Consider the following 19,848-nt stretch of genomic DNA (forward strand, 5'->3'; position numbering starts at 1 on the left):
GCAATCCCTGCTCCTGTCACAAGGCCGGCCTGGGGCAGGTGCTGTTTTCCCAGGGACTGGAAACCGGCTCCTTTGTCTGGCCAGCACCCCCTCACCACGGCGCGAGTCCGGAGGCCCTGCTGCAGTGTCCAGCCCCTGCAGCGCCCGACCCCACCGTGCTGGCAGTGACGAGGGGAGACCCCAACACCCTCCCCTCTGGGCAGAAGCTAACTGGGACCTGGCCAAGAGCAGTGCGGAGGGAGGACACCTGAGGGGTGGCAGGTCCTGCAGCCCCACGGTGCTCGCCTCAGCCTCCGGGCAGGGCTGGGCCAACAGGGGAGGCTTCTCGCCCCACTTACTGTGTCCCCATAAGGGACGTCACCCTGAGGCTTAACGCAGACAAGGTCCCAATAGGAATCGAGTACCCGCCGAGGCGTCCGTGCAGGGCCCGTCTCCCCCAAGGCAAACACGCAGGCTGTTTCCATACTAGCAAAATACTTTTATTATTTTAATAATGATAAAACAAGGAAAGTAAAGATTTCTTTTTGGTGTATACCAGAGTTAAGGGAAGTAGAAGAATAAGGGGATTAATAGGACTTTTACATACTTTGATGACAACAGAAAGTTAACAATACCAACAGTTTGCCATAAAACTTATCACAGCTCCCCCAAAACACATATATAAAGGATCATAGTTTTAAAATCTATAAAAGTAAAAAATATACAGTCAGAAGATCTAAGTCTTATTCCATCTTTAATATAAAATTGTAAACATTTATTTACACAAAGTAAGTGTGTGTAACGCAAGTCCGAGCACCCTTGTCTGAGCCGCGGCTCCGGGGAGATGGGGCCTCACTGAGGCAGGTGCCTCCTCCCGACCGCCCAGGACCCAGAGTCATAAATAAAGCCACGGGCGGCTCCCTGGGGGAACCCCAGGAATCACATTTTATTGCTATGACACTGCAGCAAGTGAGAAGCTGCCGGCCGCCCAGCCACAGGACTAAGGCAGAGCTGGGACCGGACAGCGGGGCAGCGGCCGGGGCCGGGAGGGGAGCAGGGCCTGAGCCGCTGGCAGGCCCTGCTATTTTTGGTAGAAAACCTGCTGAAGTCGCCCTCTTCCCCTTCAGACTGGGGAACTCGCTCAAAGAGCGGAGTCTCCCTGCGGAATGATCCACCCCCTGCTGGGAGCACATCTGGGGAGGCTGGGAGGGTGTTCACAGGGGAAACGGCCCAGACACCACCCAAGGCGGCAAATGGCTACTGGAGAAGAGGATCTGGGGGTCTCGGTACCCCCAGTGAAAAGGCACTGCTGGTGCAAAATAACTTCCACTGTGGGCACGACCCCCACCCCCTCGGAGCGGGAGCACCGTCCTCGGCCCAGCTCCTTCCCCACGGTCCTCAATGATGGGCTCCGAGGCTCCAGGGAAAGACAAGGGGGGTTTGGGTTCTCCACAGATCCCGCTGCAGAGGCCGTATTCGGAAGTGCTCCTGCCATCCTCGTCGCCCACAAACGGCCCACTCGGTAATACTCTCTTCTGTAGACTCTTAGCTTACTTAGGTCCATTAATTCACAGACCTTAAAAGAAACCCCCACTTGAACCTTAAGAAAGGATATGTTAGTGTTATAAAGCAATTCTCTTTTAAAAAGTGCAAGTCATTGGGCGTGGGAGTGGCAGACACAGGAGTGACATGGAGTAGACCCTCCTCCCCGACAGGACGGGTCCCCAAAATCCTGACTTTCTGCGGAGGAGCTACCTTCCTCACCAGGGCACTAGGTTCCCCCAAGGAATTTTAATAACTCTTTTCCCCCCTAATCCACTAAATCATTGCCTTGAAGAGGTTTTCCATTTTGGCTGGAGAGAGGAAGGGGCAGAGAGAAAGGTCCTGGGAAATGGAGACAGGGTGAAGGACAGACGTCTGTGCACGGCCAAGCAGCGATCACGGTCCCAGTACACAGAGGCACGATGTCAGAGGAGCGCAGGAGGAGGGGGTTCCGTGCACAGGAATCCCGAACATCCAGCATCCACAGTGACCACGGGGGCCGCTGTGCTGCCACCAAGGGCCTGGCAGAGGGGAGGAGGGGAGCGGACCCCACCCCATGCCCACGCCCAGCCATCTGGCGGCGTCCTGTGCCCTTCTGGCATGGGCAGGGAGCGGCTGCACTGTCAGAAATGCCCTTCCGGCCGCCCTTCCTCTGAAAGCTGACAAAGAGCAGAAAAGAGGGGAGGCTCCTCCCAGGAAGGAGACCCAGGTTTCCAATGCGACTTCATCAAGTCAAAGTATCACCTATCCTAACTGCTTAAAATCCTCTTTAAAAACGGTTAACCTTTTCTATGCTACAAATTGCAAGTAATCCTGCTATATAAACATTTCAGCAAAAACCTGTCTCCCGAACTGGGCAAGTGGAGAAATCTTGGATTAAGTCAACACGGTGGCACAGAAGTTTTCCTGAGCCTGACATCACGGGGCGGCCCTGCTGGGTTCCTGGTCATTTGGACAGGAAGCTGCCTTGGAACACCCTCCTCCTGAACTGACGCCAGTGGGTGGGCCGGGGCCAGCCCGACTGGCCACCCTGGGGCCCGAGGCGGCTGCTCTTCCCGGAATCCGAGAACGGTGAGGGCTGGGGTCCACCAGCACACTGCAGCGGCCCTCACTGGGAGCCCAGGAGGTCGTCCAGTTCGCTGATCCACTCCTCCGAAGTCCGGTTCTTCAGCAGCGAGTCGATGAGGTCGCTGTCCCCGGCCAGGCTGGACAGCCCACCGCTGCCCGGCTGCCCACTGTAGGCAAAGGGCAGCTCCTGGCCCGCGGTCCTCACGGGGTAGCCCTGGGCACAGGGCAGGCCTGCCCGGGACCCCATCTGTGGAGCTGGGCTCTGGCCAAAGGCCCCCAGCTCAGGCCCCGCTGGGCTCAGGCCGGGTAGGCCCTGCTGCGGGGGTCCCGGGGCCGGGGCACTGCTCCGTTGCGGTGCACTGATAGAGGGCAGCAGGGAGCCCGCGGCAGCCGTGGAGCTCAGTGGAGCCAGGGGCCTGCTGGGCATCGCCGGGGGGAACTGCGGGCCGGCCATCTTCAGGTGGGCCTGTTGCGTGTGGAAACTGGAGGCGGTGGGGAAGGGGCTCACAGCATTGCTGCCCGGGCTCTGGCCACTCAGGTTCGGCATCCCCTGTGGCTGCCACGGGGGGTTCTGGCCGCTCATGGCTGTGGGGACCCGGGGGACCTGTGGCTTGGCTAGACCAGCGCTCAGGGTCCCCTTACTGTGCTGCTGGGAGATACTGGAGCTGCCCAGAGAGTTCTGCCCGAAGGCGGCTGGCACCGAGCTGCCCTGGCCCACGGGGGCCTGCCGAGGAAGGTGCGCGTGCCCATTGGCAGCCGGCGCGGGCTGCGCAGCCATCTGGGGGATGCCGGCGGCCATGCCATAGAGGCTGCTCTGGGAGGCGGCGAACTGGGCCACACCCCGGTCCTGCTGGCCCGAGTTGGAGGGGAGCGAGGAAACAGCACTGTGCCCAGAGCCCATTGGCATCAGATTCCCAGGCTGGGGGAACACCCGGGGACAGCTGGAGGCGGACGGACCCAAGTTACTCATGCCCGACACAGCAGCAGATGACCCTGGAAGGCAGAGAAGGTTCGGTCATCCAACGTGGCTCTCCTTTCTAGGTTTTGCCATGCTAACGTGTATACATACATAACTCTGCTGCTTTGACAACTCGTGGGCACCACTGTGGTGACATCTAACAGGCCCAGGCTGCAGCCCTGTTGCACTGTCTTATGGGCAGGGAGGACAAACCTGGAGCACTGGAGAGCTCACAGTCAGCCAGGGAGCTGAAGGCCCCCAGGGTAGTCCGGAGCAACGACAGGATCCAGACAGGCACTGGGGCGGGGATGCCGGTGGGCTCATTCACTCACTGGTCACCCACCCACTGCCTTTCTGCTCTGGGCTGGGCCCCGGGGACTCAAAGATGGATCCCACCAGCTACTGCTCCTGGGATGGCGTGACGAGGGCTCCCACGAAGGGTGCTGTAGCGGCTGTGGGAGCAGCCTGGGGCCAGCCACCTGGCAGCCTGGGGAGATTGCTGCAGGCAGACGAGCGTGTGCAGAGGTGTGCATGTGGCTGTGCGGCCGGGGTGCGGGGATGGCATCCGGTTGGGAGAGAAGAAGCTGAAGACACTGTCTGGACCAGATCTGGACGTGTTCTGGATGCCATGCCCAAGAGCAAGTCTGCGAAGCCAGAGTTACTGGACCAAGACAGCAGTTTCTACCCCGCTGGAAAGAGGCTGTAAAACACGTGGTCAAGCGGGGGTGAAGGGGAAAGTGTGAAGACTTTCTACAAGATCCTGCCGGCACAAGAGAATGAGTGCACTGCCCTGGGCCTGGCTTCAGCAACGGGTGCTGGCAGCACCGAGTGCACTCAACTGCGTGGGGGTGGGCTTACTGTGCGGGGACTGGCAGGAGCTGAGCTCTCGGCCTCTCCACTGGCACCTAAAATTAACACAGGGTTGAGGATGCGGGTCGAGCTGCAGTCATCTCCCTCGCTCTCACTGCTCCTGACAAGGCCAGGGGGGCTGGAGGGAGCAGCACGGTCCAGACTGAGGCCCTCAGGTGCCTGCAGCCTTCAGCTCCCACACTCCCAACCAGCACACCCAGAACCCCACCTCTGCTCCTCACGCACCCAGGGCTGTGGCTGCTTTCTCTGGGACACCCTGCAGTGGAAGGAAATGGCTAAAGAAAGAGACGGGTGTCCAGGCTATTCCAGGAGGAGCTGGGAAGGGAGCCTGAAGCACAGAGCACAGGGCAGCTGAACTCTTGCCACGCATGGAGGGACGGCCTAAGCAGGCGGCCCAGCTCCCCCGGCACAGCGCAGACCTCAGCACACTGCCTGCCCTTCCCAGTCAACCACCCACAGCTGCCGCTGCCGCCTGATGCCAGAGCAGGCAGGCAAAGGGAGAGAGAAAAGCAGCAAAGGCCCAGAACCGTACAGCGTGTCTCTTTACCTGGAACATAGCAGAGGGCCAGTTTCTGAAGTGACACAGAACAAGAAAGCAAAGAACTTCCTCAAGACTCAGAAACCATTTCCTGCTGATAAGACTTCATCCAACTAGAAATTACTGTGCTTCTAAAGATCGTATAAAATGTCTAAAAATCACATGAAAGGATGCTCAGCATCACTAGGATTAGGGAAATGCAAATCAAAACCACAATCGAGATGTCATTTCATACCCAATAGAATGGCCATTATTAAAAAAAAAATAGACAACTACAAGTCCTGGAGAGGATCTGGAGAAACAGACACGCTCAGTCACCGTTGGTGGGAATGCAGAACGGTGCGATGCTGTGAAAGACAGTGTGGCAGTTCCTAGCCAGCAATCCCGCTGTCAGGTATACGTTCAGAGGAACCGAAAACTAGGACACAAACGGACACCTGTAATCCGATGTTTACAGTGGCATTACTGACGACTGCCAAAAGACGGAAGCAACTCAAGTGTCCATCAGCCAATAAATGGATAAACAAAATGTGGTATATACACATAATGAGATATTATTCAGAATACAGTATGAAGTCCAGAAGCATGTGTCAACATGAATGGACCCTGAGGACATTATGTTGAATGAAATAAGCCGGGTACAAAAGGACAAATACTGTGTAACCTCACTAATATAAACTAATTACAGCGAGCAAACTCATGAAGTTAAAGTCTAGAGTATAGGTTACCAGGAGACAGGATGAGAGTAGAGAATGGGGAGCTGATGCCTAATTTGTGCAGAATGTTTAATAAGGTTGACTGGAAATGTTTGGAAATGGATAGAGGGGATGGCAGCACATTGTGAGTGTAATTAGCGCTGAATCGTGTGTGTGATTGTGGTTGAAAGGGGAAGTTTAGGGTTTTGTATGTCACTAGCAGGAAAGCCAGAGGGTGAAACATGGGACTGTGCAACACAGTGAACCCTGCAGTGGGGGATGAAGGTGGTTGGCTGTAGAAATATAAGACTACAGAACAAATGCGGTCACTATTGTAAGAAAGGGATAAGTTTAGCTTTCACATAGAGACAGCATGGAATAAGGAAAATGGAGGCAAAACCAGCTTAAACAAGCCCTATGGTAAAGGGAAGAAAGAGAGAATCTGTGCCAGCTCCTCACATGGAAAAGTAACCATGGTTACTGGAATGTAAAGAGATATGAGGAAAAATCAAAGGTGGGAACTCCCAGCAAAAAAAAAAAAATTTTTTTTAAACTGAATGAACTCTCTTGGATAGGCTGATCAGTTCAAAATCTCAATAATGAGCTAGTTGGTCTCTTGCATAGGCTGTACAAATTAAAATCTCAAACATGAATTAGTTCTCTGGGACAGCTGTAACCTCTGTAGTACCCAGCCAATGGGGAAATGGGGGAGGGACTCGCGCATTAGGAGGAGGAGATTTAAAGACCGCCCTTCTCCTCCTCTGGCACACCAGCCTGCCACGTTTTTGGCTGTATGTCCTTTTTTGCAAGATCGTAAATAAATTCTTTTCTCCTCCAGAACTGGATGAGCATTTTTTTGTATAATGCTTGTTTCTAACAACTATTACAAGGTGTTAAGAACAGGGTGGTATAATGCACACTCTGGGCTACAGCTAACAGTAATACTGCACTGCCCTGTCTGGTGCACAGCCCGCCCCGGGACCCTCTTCTCTCGGCAGCAGGGTCGGCAGGAAGCCAGGCTCCTCAGCTGGGCCAAAGCCCACACGAGCAGCTTCACGACGCGGCAGCTGGCGTGGAACCGGGCAGCGGGCAGCCAGCGGGAGCTCCGCCAGCACCGGGCAGCGGCAGATTCCGAGCCGATCAAACTGGGTCTGCTTCCCCCACCCTTCCCGCCGCTCAGACGCCCCTGTACCTGCGAACTGTCCAGCCTGCTGGGGATAGGGGCTTTGTGTGGGGTCCTGGTACTGGGGTGGCGGGCGGGTCAGATGGCGCTGAAACTGCTGCTTCTCCTAGAGCAACAAAACAACAAAAACCAACCAAGAAAACAGAGTTAGGATTTTAGTGTCTGAAGAATAAACTTAGTGAGTGAAACTTTTACAGAGTCTCAAATAGGGATCCAGGTGTCCTTCAGAGAGCTCCTGTGCCAGCTAAGACCCAAACCCAGAGGCAACAGCCTCTTCCAGAACATCAACTAGATGCGTCCCCTTTTCCCATAATGTCTACACCCCTTTCCAACATGAACAGGTTAGGGTGGTCACTGCCTAGACATCCCTGAAGATAGGGAAAGTGATGAAACTAGAGGCAGGGGTGGCAACAGACAAGATGGAATTTAACAAAGGATTATGAATACTGAATCTTTATGTAATTTTCTTTTTCTTAGTTGCTAGGGTATTAGAATAGCTAGAAGGAAAGAACTGAAATGGTGAGACTGCATCCCATAACATTCTTTGAAATTTGTACTATAGCTACTTATTAAATTATAATTTGGAAGTTATCCCCTTTTTGTATATATGTTATACTTCACAATAAGGAAATAACAGAAACTATGGTACTGTAACTTACAACTTCATAAACTTCTTATATAACTTCTTGTTACATCATACTTCGAAAGATGCTATTTTATGGTATATATGTTATATTTCACAATAAGGAAATAACTAAAACTGAAAAAAAAAAACAGGAAAGTAAATTGTTCTGTGGAGAGAATGCTGATGATCTCATTTTGGGGGTTTTTATACATAGCATGAAACAGAAGGATGGGGCAGATCTAAGGAGCAATGACTAAAAGGAGGTGTGTGGATCAGCTTAAAAACATGGGGCGGGGGGTGGCATCAGGAAAATGCCAATCAAAGCCACGATGAGACAGCACTTCCCACCTGCGAGGCTGGCGAGAGCCAAAAAGAGAGCGCCAAGTGCTGGCGAGGACATGGGGGATTCGAACTGCTAGTGGGGCCAGAAATGGTGTGGGCACTTGGGGAAAGAGCCTGACAATTCCTCAAAAACCTAAACATGGAGTTCCCCACATGAGCTAGCACTTGCACTCGCACACACCCATGGGAAACGAGAACACACGGCCACACCAACACTTGCACACGAATGTTCCTGGCAGCTTTATTCATAATAGCCAGAAAGTGGCCACAACCCAAACCTCCGTCAACTGTATTCACCACACAATGCAGTACCACTCGGCCATTAACAGGGAACACAGCTGCGACACATGCTCCAACAGGGGTGAATCCTAAAAACATCTGTGTGAAATGTCTAGAGTAGGCACATCTAGAGAGAGTGAGAGTAGACCGGTAGTCGCCCAAGGTGGGGGAGGCCGGGGAGAAACGCGGGGAGCCTGTGATGGGTATGGGGATGTTGGGGGGTGGGGTGATGAAAAGGTTTTAAAATGGACTGTGGAGTGGGTTACACGATTCTGTGAATATACTAGAAACCACTGATGTGTACCCTTTAAGTGAATTTTATGTCATGTGAATATCCCAGTAAAGCTGTTACTGGGAAAAACAACAATGGAGGGCAGATGCGAGGCCGGGAGGGGGGTTTAAGGTCCTGTGCCACCGTCTTTACACTCTGGAAAGCTAAGGCTTCTCCTAGATCTTAACAAGCTACTTTAACATCCTGAGCACTCTGACTCGTAACCCCTAGTGGCTGCGAACTACACCTGACGTCCCAGCAGGTGAACCGTGAGGTTGGGGGAGGCTGGTCTGTCCTGATTCTAAAACCTCGGGGACTTCCTTGTTTCCTTGCATCACTTTCTTGCTCATGACAACTCCCCACATTTTCAACAAAGCTGGGTGCCACAGCAAACCAACTGGCAAGTAAGCCCGGAGGTTCAGGGGCTGCCAGCACACAGCTTCAGCCACCTGTCCTGCCTCCACTGACCCCCACTAGCTAAGTGAGCCAGGCCACCAGGGTCCGGAGCGAGTGTGCCCTCTTCCGGGACGTGCTCACCAGCACAGACCCCTCCACGCGCGCAGGCGCTGGGATGGCCCGGGACGCAGCGAGGGGGGGGGGGGGGCTGGAGCCCCACCTTCCTCCTTACCTGCTCTGCCAGCAGGTGCTGCTGTCTCTGCAGGAACTGCTGCTGCTGCAGGTGTGTTGGCTGCTGCCCCCGGTGTTTCTGCTGGTCCAGAAGCAGCCGGTGCTGCTTCATCGCAGCCGCCTGCTGCTGGCTGCCCAGGTAGGCTGCGCTGCCACGGGAGCCGGCCCCTGAGGTGGCGGGTGCCTGGGACCCCACACCGGCCGCCTGGGCTGGAGCAACAGGTGCCGAACTCTGCTCCTGTCAACACAGGTACGGGGTGTGCTGGAGTCGGGAGCGGGTGAAGCCTGCCCACTGCTGCTGTGCCCAGCGGGGTCTCCTCACAGGCTCACGTCCCGGCTCCGTAACGGCCGCCCACAGGGCCAGGGCAGAGACCAGGAGGGCTGAGCGCCGAGTGCACAGGCACCTGGCCATGCTGCATCGCCCACGGGTGTGGGCTTGGCTCCTGTGATTTTACACTGAGCACGCCTGAGCTCTGACACTGGCCCACGAAGAGTTCCAATAAGCAACTGCGGGACGTCCGCGTGCAGGCGGGTCAGAGGGGAGAGCCCTCTGAGGATCCCGGGCTTCGGGGCTCCCCCAAACCACCTGCAACTTGTGCTGCTTGACCACAGGCATACAGCATTTTCTGGGAAGAGCCTGCTTAGCATTTGTCAAGAAACTCTGGCTCAAAAAACACTAAAGTGTCTCCATGAGAACTTTAATAGATATTATCTGCTAATACATGGACCAAAAGTGGGATTCATGTCAAAGGCTGCCACAATATAATCACAACATCACTTCAATCTAAAAGGAAAAGATTTAGTTCAAAACTGGAAAGAAACAAAAAGCAATTACTATTTAAACATGTTTGACTTTCTGAGTTCCTTTCCACCCTTATTTGTCTGTGTATTTAATCTCTACAAGGTTCTACTCTTACAGCAGACAGACTTGAACGCTGGTTTCTTCCCCCGCCATCGGGGGCTTAAGGGATATGACAGCTTTTAAGCTGCGAGTGCTCCTCGGACGTCAGTCATCCCCACTGTGTCACTGTGTCAACGCTGTCTTTGTTAAGGTCCATTTACTGGCTGTGTAACGTTTTAACGGCTGACATAAATGGAAGCACCAACATTCACACATGCTTTCTCCTGCCGGGACATGCTTAGGCTGCCTCTAGTTTTCGGCTATTAGACAGAGTCATGCATCGAATGTCTTGTATGACACTTGCTTCTTACTCCGGATTATTTCTTTAGAAGAAATCACAGGGATATAACATGTCAGTGCTTAGAAACGTTTTTATGGCTTATGAAAAACGTGCAATGCCACATTACTCTAAAAGCATCATACCTGTTTACACACCTGGAACCAATATCAGTGTCAACTGCCTCACAACACTACCAGCATTGGGCTTTTTGATCTTTAAATTTTAGACTGTGCTACAGATACACAAAGCTATGCACACAAAGTTACTCACTGCAGGCTTATTTATGGTAGGGACAAGCTAAACAGCCATCAGTGGGGAATGGCTACACACACGGTGGTACAGCCACATAACTCAACACTAGGCAACTGCTAAAGTGTTGATGGGTCAACAGATGCAGCTGTGGGATACTTGCCAGGATACGGTGTGGAAGGAGAAAAGCAAGGTGTGCTCCACTCTATTTTTTGAGGAAGCCAGGGGAGCACTCTGTGTTTACCAAATAACCCTCGCCACAAGAAGGGTCTAGGAAAGGGAAGCATTTTAAAACATTTTTGAACATGAGCAGAAACACAAACAACGATCACAACCAGTGACCGGAACAGAGACCACTTTCTACCCTCCGGAGCCAGGTACTCGGCCAGGCTTGGGCATCCCCCTTGATGCCTGCAGAGTCCAGATGTGCGAGAAGCAGCACAGCCCTAAGTGTTAGACACTTAGCAAAAGTGAAGGGATTCTGGATCTAGAGATCTGACAGCTGGTTAAAAAAAAACCAAAGGCCCTAAGGAGCACAGTAAACGTAATTTTTCACTGCAAGAAAACAGCCACAAATGACTTTAACTGTATGACATGAAAGAGACACTGGATTAAATGCAGCTATCCCTCAAATGTGTGTATACTTAAAATCAAGTTATACTAGGGAACTTTACCCTATTTTTGTTTATTAAGAATCACCCCTGATTAGCTTATAAATTTTCATTTCCAAGGCAATTAAAGGCAAACAGCAGCCGTTTGCTCCCACAACTACCTCAGACCTTTCAGTTTAGCTCTGAAGGTACGTGCTGCAGAGAAGAGAACAGGAAGCACTTTTACCTGGCTGGGTGGAGCGAGAGATCGGAAGGGGACGGTTCCTGGCTTTGGTTTCATCAGAAACAAGGGGCTCTGCTCGTTACTCAGGTGGGACAGCTGCCGCGGCAGGTAGGCCATAATGGCGGCCTTGCTCTGGCCAGATGCGGGGCCTCCTTGCCCACAGTCCGCCTTGTAGTGAGAAAGGGGCTTTGTGTTGCCGTAGCCCAGCACAGGCCCCTGGCTACTCGCAGAGTTCTGAGTCAGGCTGCCGGGCGGCTGGTGACTCAGCAGGCCCAAGTGGCCAGGCTGCAGGTAGGGGCCGCCAGGCCGCGGGGAACTCTTGTTCACACTGGGCATCACGAGCAGCTTGGAGTTACTAAAGTCTGGTTGGTAGCTGGAAGGGCTGGCAGGCTTCTCCACAGGGTAAGGGACGTCCAGGGGGCTGTGGGAGGGCCCCGCCTGCTGCCATGTGGCCATTGCGCCTGGGGCTGCCTGCGGGGGGTTCTGGAGCATCTGCTCGCGCTTCTGCTTGGCAGCGATCTGCTGGAGCTGGTGGGCGGAGGACAGCTCTGAGCCCCCTCCTGTGCCCTGGCCGGGCAGCACCACGCTGGAGAGGGCTCGCTGTGCACTCTGGGCCGATGCCGGCATCAGGTTTGCACCGGGAGTCTCCAGCCCCGGCTGGCCGGCCGTGTGGAAGGCTGTCTGAGGGCCCCCCAGGCTGGGCGACGCCGTGCTCACGGGGGCGGACGCGGGCCCCAGGAAGGTCTGGCCCGCAGACCCGGCCCTTGCCTGTGGAGAGCCGCCCTGCTCCTGCTCAAAGGCTGCTGGGGAGAACTCGGTCTTGATACTGATGTCCGGGGCCAGGGGGGTCTGTGTGGCCAAGCCAGAAGCCTCCGGGTCCTTCTTCTCCTCAAAGTCCTCGTTGAACAGATCCTTCATGTCCTCGTCGGGCACCGACCGGTTCAGCTCCTCAATGAGCTCCTTCCACTCCTGCTCGTTGAGGTTCAGGTCCGGCATGAGGTTGCTCTGCGCTATGGAGCCTGCGGCCCCCGCAATCATGCAGGGCAGGTCATCGACGGGCTCCTGCTTCAGCTCCTTAGTCAGGCCCAGAGGGAAGGGCTCCCCGGGGTGGCCGGCTCCGTTCAGGGGGAGGCTCGGCTCAGCCAGACCCTTCTTGGTGACGGGGTCCACTCCCAGCAGGTGCTTCCTACTGGCCGTGAGGGCGTCTCCCCCGGGGGCCTTGTCCGGCTGGCCAAGAGGGGAGGCTGGGGGCAGCCCGTTGGAGGAGACGGAGACGCCCAGGGGGGCTTCCCGCCGGCTCTTCTTGTGCCCGGAGAAGAGGTCCGCGTAGCCATTCTGATCACCGTTCTGGGGGGAGGCGGCTCGGTCAAGATTCCTCTTCACCGCATCGTGGAGGTGCTGGAAAACACGGACAGGAGTGACTGAGGGACGTGGCCCAGGCCTCGAGCCCCTCTGGGACCACACACACTCCACCGGGCCTGCGGCCTCGCAGGGCTCTCCTGTAGCACCCGCCCGCCCAGCCCCCAGTGCCGCCACTCCCAAGGGCCCATCCGTCCCTTGCACTCCAGCAGGCAGAGGGCGAGCAGCTGGAAGGCAGCGCGTTCTGCAGGACACAAGCCCGAGGCTGCCCGAGCACATCCTGCCCAAGGGCTGGCCCCAGACTGGCCACAGCAGGAAGAGCAGCCCCAGGCTACGCAGACACGCTCGGGGACACATTCAGCCCCCGGCCTAACCGTGCCCGAGCACACTCACATCCTCGGGCCTCTCCTGGCCCTGAGCCCAGAGTCCTCCTTGCGTTTAGTTTGGATTTCTGCTGCTTACACTGAGGGAGCCCTGACAAGTGCATTTCTCAGTCTGGTTGGGGGCCTCCAGGTTCAGGCACGGGCCAGCTCCCCACCCCTCCCAGCGCCTTTCGGGGCCCCCGTGCCCTGGTGCGCCTCTTTTCTCAGGTGGGCCTCGTCCTCCCGGGCCATGCAAGCTTCGGCTTCTCGGCTTTGGTCCTGCCCTCTCTCCTGCTCCCCACTGTCCCCCAAGCACCTCCACATCCCTTGCTCCTGCGCTCTGCCTGCTGCCAAACACCAGCTCTCAAAACCCCCCCACTTGCTACCAGACCATCCATTTAAACAGTCATGGGTAGTCTTGTGCCACCGATTCTCTGCTTCCCCAGTTTCCCCTCCACTGGGTTTATCCACCCAGCCTCCTACAGGGTCCACACAGCGGCAGATCCAGTGGTCCCTGCTCCTCACAGAGTCCCTGCCCCTCGCAGGTTGGCCGCCATCCAGGACAGACACTGCTACGGAGTGAGGAGAACGCCTGTGCCAATGGCACAGAAGTGAAGACCATGAGAGTTCGGGGGTGGGAGTCTCCTGAAGAGAAAAGGGCACTGGGAAGGGACAGGTTGGAGGGAAGGTGCTCTCTCTCTACGCCTTCTCCACCTCCACCGCCAGATGAGCCTGCTCGCACCCTCCCAACACACATGCTCCTCCCCCACCGCCACCCTCCGCCCGGATCCCATCCTCCCTCCCACTCACACTAAGCATCTCCGGTGAGCTACTGGAGAACGCTCTGGAGAGCAGCATCTCTAACAGACTGCGGTGGGGCTGTTGCCCTCTGGCTGCAGGGAAGGGCCACCCCGAACCCCGAGAGCAGATGCACCCCGCTCCAGCCCCAAGTCCTCAGCAGGAAATGGACCGCTGGGCACAATCATGCAAGCAGCAAGGGAACAAGGAAGGCAACTTCCTCAACCTCCAACCTCAAGTCTCTAAGGCTCCCCCCAACCTTTCACGGCCCCGCTCACTTTTCACTGCACTTCAAGATGTCCTCACTTCCTAACTGTTAATAAAACCAACTGCACAGCACTCTAAATCCCGGCTGAGTCATTCTTTCTGTAAGTCCACATGTGGGCACCTAAGTCAGTCTCAGGGAGACTGAGGAACGTCAGCCCAGTGGGGAGGGGACAGGGAACACCTCCGCCCGCCGACCACAACTCGCTGTCCAGCAGCGCCCACCTCGGGGCGGGAAAGCAAAGGCACCAAGCTCCAGAGGCGACCCTTCAGGAGTCCACTGCTTGGAAAGATTCTTCTGGGGGAAGGTAATTCGTACCCACTCAATCGGTAGGAGAAAAAAACCTGTAGCCAATTTTTTTTTTGAACGTTTGCTGTGTCTACTATTTTCTCTTTGGAAAGCTGCATTCAACAGCGCCCGGCCCGGCTGTCTGCAACCCTGGGAGCTGCGTTTTCCACTTCCTTGAAGGGAAGACGGTAGGAGGTGAAGGCCCTCGACGAGTCAGCAGGCAGGTGATGAGAAGCAGAAACTCCCCTGTGCTGACGCCGAGAAAAGCCACCACTCCCTCTTTCAACTGCAGCCACATGCAGACAGCTGCAGACAGCGTTCCAAAGGACACTCAGCGTTCCAGCAGCGACTGCCTTCAGCCAGAGGAAACACCGGGCCTTTCCCCGACCGCGCACGGAGCTACTGGAATGGTGCTGGCAGGGGCGCGGGGCGGGCGCCGCCAGCAGGGCACTGCCAGGGAGGCGGGATGCAAGGGCCTGGCAGCCGCATCTCCAGGAATTTACAGCAGGGACGGGGAAACAGCCCGGGCACAGTCCAAGTCATGCAAGAACACACAGCGTGGGTGCTGCAGGCCTGGGGGGACTGGCTCCACGCGTGCACTCGCAGGGCGCTTCGCCCAGGGGCTCCCGTGGGACCGCGGCCCGGTCTCACCTGCCTGCCACCTGCGCCCTTCCTTCTTGGTCAGCAGCGGGGGCAGCTCCTTGCACGCTGGCAACCGCCCACCGCTCTGGGAGCTCCCTCTTCCTCCTCCTCCCTCCTCCTGTCCCCCCATCAGCACCGGTCCACAGATCCAGCTTCTGTCCTCACCATCAGGCGACTGACCAGAAGTGGGGAGGAGGAGAGACAGGAGGGAAGGAGGCTCGCCTTCCCCGAGGTCACCGATGGCCCTCACGCTCACTGACGGCCACGCTCTCGGTCCTGAGGTCTCTCTCCCTGTCGCACCTGGTACTCACCAGTTTCCTCTGTCTGATACACTTGTCTCCCCTCGTGTTCTCCCACTGCACTCTCCTGTCATCTCTGTCTGAGGTCCCCCCTCTCCTGCCCTCTGAGCGCTGGAGGCCTCTTCTCTGTCCACTCTGCACACGCTGCTGAGTGACTGCATCCGTCGCCCCCGTCCTCAGCAGCTGTGACGAGCCCCCTCCTCCCCGGCCCCTGCCTCCTCGATCCACGCTCGCGGCCCTCCCGTCACTCTGGCCTCGGGCCCTGCATGCGCTCTCCCTTCTGCCCGCAAAGCTCCTTCCATCGGACCTCCCAGGGCTGGCACACCCCTCAAAGGCCTTCCCCCCCGCTCTAACCCTCTGTCCTGCTCCCTCCACGGGAGGCGCTCAACTGGACAGGCCCAGCCACCCCACTGGAATGGGGAGCAAAGATGCCCCCCACCAGGACACTGCCCAGCACTCACCAACTATCTGTGAATCTAGGGCAAGCCCTGCACAGCTCGATTCCTACTCTCCAGCTACCCGTGTGCCTCCACTTGCACATTCCAGACACCTCACACTCACTCTGTGCCAAAGCTGAGCCAGCTTCGCCCCAGACTTGTGTCCCTCCCCCCTGCTCCCATCTCGGTGCCTGTCACTCCCACCCACCCAGTATCCATCGCACCTGCTCAGTCCTACTGTGGCGGCCTCCTCGGCAGGGCTCGAGTGCACCACTCTCTCGATTCGCCAACACCAGCTTCTCTCACTTCAGTTATTTTCAGTCTCATCTAGTTGCAAACCCGCTCCCCCAATCTATATTTCATTCCAGGCCACAGTCAGCCTTCTGCAGGGCCAATCTGACCACATCACTCTTCTCCTTAAAGCCACCCAACAGCTCCTGCTACCCCTTCGTCGTCCCGAGCTTGGCCTCCGAGGGCTCCTTGCCCTGGCACGGGTGTGACTCACAGGCACACCCACAACCCCTCTGCGGCACACCCCAAAGTTCGGCTTGAAACACACATAGTAACTGTCTTAGGTGGGAATGGTTAAATACAGCAATTTCAACCTAATGCCATGCTCACTTTCCCTCTATCCGTGAGCTCCCCTGGCACCCAGAGGACCCCTCAGGAACCCTGACTGGTGGTAGGAAAGATCCTCTTTAGGTAAAGTGGATCCATTTTCATGCAACATTCAAGATTTCAATTATTTGAGGAAAAATCTGAGAAATCCATGTCAAGCAGCAAATTGTCACTTTGATAAAACACAGGTCTGAGCCAAGGGCTAACGGGACAAGTCCCTTCCTTAGGAAATGTGCCTCGTGGGCACTCAGCACCTGCATTGATTATCCCCAATTAATTTGGGATCTGAACCTTCAAAACAACCCTGGAAGGTGAGTACCACTGTTCCTATTTTACAGCAGAAGAACCTGGAAAATTCCTGAGGCTTCCTGACATGGGAGCCTCTGGAGGTCCTGGGGAGGAGCTTGGTGACTGCTGGGGGTCTGTCTATGCCACCCGCACCCGTCAGGCGGCCCCCCAGCCCCGCTAACCCCGGCGTCCCGGGTGAAGCGACAAGGCGCCTGTGCGTGCCAGCAGCTGAGGGTGAGCCAGAGTTTCAGGAGCCCCTCCCCTGGCCAAGCACAGCCAGCCGAGGTGCCGTCACCAGAAAAACTGGCTGTGTCAGGACGAAATCCCACACACCACAGGCACAAACAGCACTTTTCAAAACACTAAGGAGAAAGAAAAAGCATCACAGAACTCTATAACCTTTTACCGAAAATCCTCACTTGCAAGGCGCTACTTGTCATTTGGAACGGCCACCGAGTCACAAGGCAAACAACCCCACGCAGCCAATCCTAAGGGCCTCCATCAGCACCGTTCCTTGCCAATGAATCCACTGATAATCACAAGGACACACAGGAAAGACACACATAAAGATTTTACAGAGAACTTTACATTTTGGTGCCTAGACATATATAATTATTTATCTGGAAATAATTATAGATTCACATGAAGTTGCAACGATAAGTACAGTGAGGCCCTGTGTACCCTCACTCAGCTTCCCCAATGGCTGTATTTTGCATAATTATAGTCTGTGCTGGTTTGGATCTGTTATGCCCCCCAGGAAAGTCACATCCTTGTAATTCAATCCTGGAGCAAACCTGCTGTGGGGGGGACCTTCTGATTAGGCTGTTTCCATGGAGATGTGACCCCACCCATTCAAGGTGGGTCTTAATCCCCTTGCTGGAGTCCTTTATGGGAGGATAAAAGGCAGAGACATTTTGGACAGAGCTCAGAGAAGCCAACAAAGAAAATGCCCCGGGAGAAGCAAGAAGGACCCACAGAAACTGAGAGCCATTTTGAGCAAGAACCCAGGAGAGAAGGGACAGCAGACACCGCCATGCGCCTTCCCACGTGACAGAGGAAAATCAGATACCAGCAGCCTTTCCTCAGAGAAGGGATCTACCTCCTGATGCCTTAATTAGGACATTTTCATGATTTTAGAACTGTACAACTGTGAACTAATAAACCCCCACTGAAAAAGCCAACCCATTTCTGGTTTGTTGTATTCTAGCAGCTTAGCAAACCAGAACAAAGTCCAGTATCAAAACCAGGGATTTGACCTGGGTACAATGTGTGTACATAGCTCTGTCATTTTATCACATGGCCATCACAACTTCTGATAGAAAGCTTTTTAAACTATTTATGAAAGCAAGGCTCTGAATATTTAACACAATGCAATCTCTTTCTCCATGATTCAGGGTCAACACTATAAAGCAGAAAGTTAAAATTCACTTACACTGAGAAATAAAGCTGCTTAAATAAACTGATTCTTGTATTTGGCAGTCAGTCAGTATATTCTCCTCACTATAGAAAAAGCAATCTGAGAACCCAAACGCAGCTCAGAAGGTGGCTTGGTGCACATGAAAACAGGCCAGGCTGTCGCTAACGCACTGTGTGCCCACAGTTAAGACACATATATCCATTAGGATCTTTCTTGATGTGTAAAATGAAGGCGCTGACAGACAAGATAGGAATTAACAAAGGATTATGTATACTGAATCTTTATATATATTTTTTAAATGTTAGGATATTATAATAGCTAGAAGGAAATAACTGAAATGGTGGATTTGTAACCGATAACCTTCTTTGAAATTTGCTTTATAGCTATCACCTTTCTCTATATATCATATATTTCACACTAAGGAAAGAACAGAAACTGTGGAACTGTTACCCATAACATTCTTTGAAATTACCTATATAACTATTTGTTAAATTGTACTTTGAAAGTTATTACCTTTCTGTACGTATATTTCACAATAAGGAAATAACTGAAATTGTGGAAAGATAACCCATAACATTCTTTGAAATTTGCTAAGTACTTGCTAAATTGTACTGTTATGTGTGTATGCTAAATTTCACAAGAATAAATGTATAAAAAAAAGAAAAAAAAGAAGGTGCTAGGTTAGATGCTCTAAGGAGATGCCCTCAGGCTTTCAGGCAGTCCTCCTACAGGCTGTGCATAAAATCATGGCAAACAGAGGACAAGTCATTATTCAAACACTCACTAGGTTTTTATTATATTCTAGGCAGGGCACCAGGCACAGGGGATAAGCAGACAAACAGCACATCGTTCCTGCTCCCGAAGCCAAGGAGGCAGGCCCAGATCATTCTGGAGGAAGGCAGGAGGGGAGCGTGGGAATGGCTGGAGGACTTCCTGTAGAAGGCAGCATCTGAGCCACCCAGGCTGAGAGGCAGAGGCTGGGCTGCAGCAGTCAGCCGGAGTGGGCGTGGACGGGGGACGGGGGAGGCAAGGAGGAAAGAACCCAGGGAGTCAGGAGCTGCAGTGCAAAGGGCACAGCCGGGAGCACTGAAAGAGGAGGCTGAAGGGAAGCAGGAACAGACCACGATGGTCCCAAATATCACTGACGGACAATTTCAAAATTGTCAAAATCATCCAACTTTAACAACCAGCAGTATTTGGCCAATTTTGATTCGCTTCTACCTCCCTATTCGCCCAACCTGCATTATTTTAAAAACAAACCCTAGGCAACATATCATTCAATCCACAGATACTTTAGTATGCATCGCTAAGAAATAAGAGCTCTTAAAAAATGTCTGTGTATAACATCACAGTATCATCATCATAACCAAAACAATAATAATTTTTATCATCACATTAGATCCCATCAGTGCTCAAATTTCTCTGTCTCATCAACATCTTTTTATAACAAACAAAAAAACTCCCACCCTTTCATTATGGAATGTGGTTCCACAATAACACAACTTTTTTTTTAATGGGAAATTTTGCTACACAAAATAACAAGAACAGTACAATGAACTTCCATGTACCCACTGCCCAACCCAAACAACTCACAGCCAATCCTCTTTCCTTCGCACCCTACCTGCTCTATGGGCTAATCTAGGAATCACACATTTCTCCTCAAATATTTCAGTATGTATCTCAAAAATATAAATGCTCTTTAGAAAAATCACATCATCATCACTGAATGTTTAAAAAAATCCAACTATTTTTACAGATAGGTTATTCACTTCAGAATCCAACACGCTGCATATAGCTGACCAGCTCATAAGACTCTTTTAACACATTATAGTGC

The 19,848-nt window shown here is 53.7% G+C and overlaps 1 protein-coding gene across 1 annotated transcript in view; it reads right to left on the reverse strand.

Moving 5' to 3' along the window:
• Window positions 1-463: 463 nt before the first annotated feature.
• MAML1 (mastermind like transcriptional coactivator 1) overlaps window positions 464-19,848 on the reverse strand; it is a 43,240-nt gene continuing 23,855 nt past the window's right edge. The window contains exons 2-5 of the mRNA XM_037817649.1: window positions 11,245-12,639; window positions 8,979-9,215; window positions 6,843-6,939; window positions 464-3,582 (exon numbers count right to left, since the gene is read on the reverse strand). Coding sequence (XP_037673577.1) covers window positions 2,630-3,582; window positions 6,843-6,939; window positions 8,979-9,215; window positions 11,245-12,639 — 2,682 coding nt within the window. The 3' untranslated portion in view covers window positions 464-2,629. The remainder of the gene's footprint in view (window positions 3,583-6,842; window positions 6,940-8,978; window positions 9,216-11,244; window positions 12,640-19,848) is intronic.

This window comes from Choloepus didactylus, chromosome 24 (genome assembly GCF_015220235.1).
Source record: "Choloepus didactylus isolate mChoDid1 chromosome 24, mChoDid1.pri, whole genome shotgun sequence".
Lineage (NCBI taxonomy): Eukaryota > Metazoa > Chordata > Mammalia > Pilosa > Megalonychidae > Choloepus > Choloepus didactylus.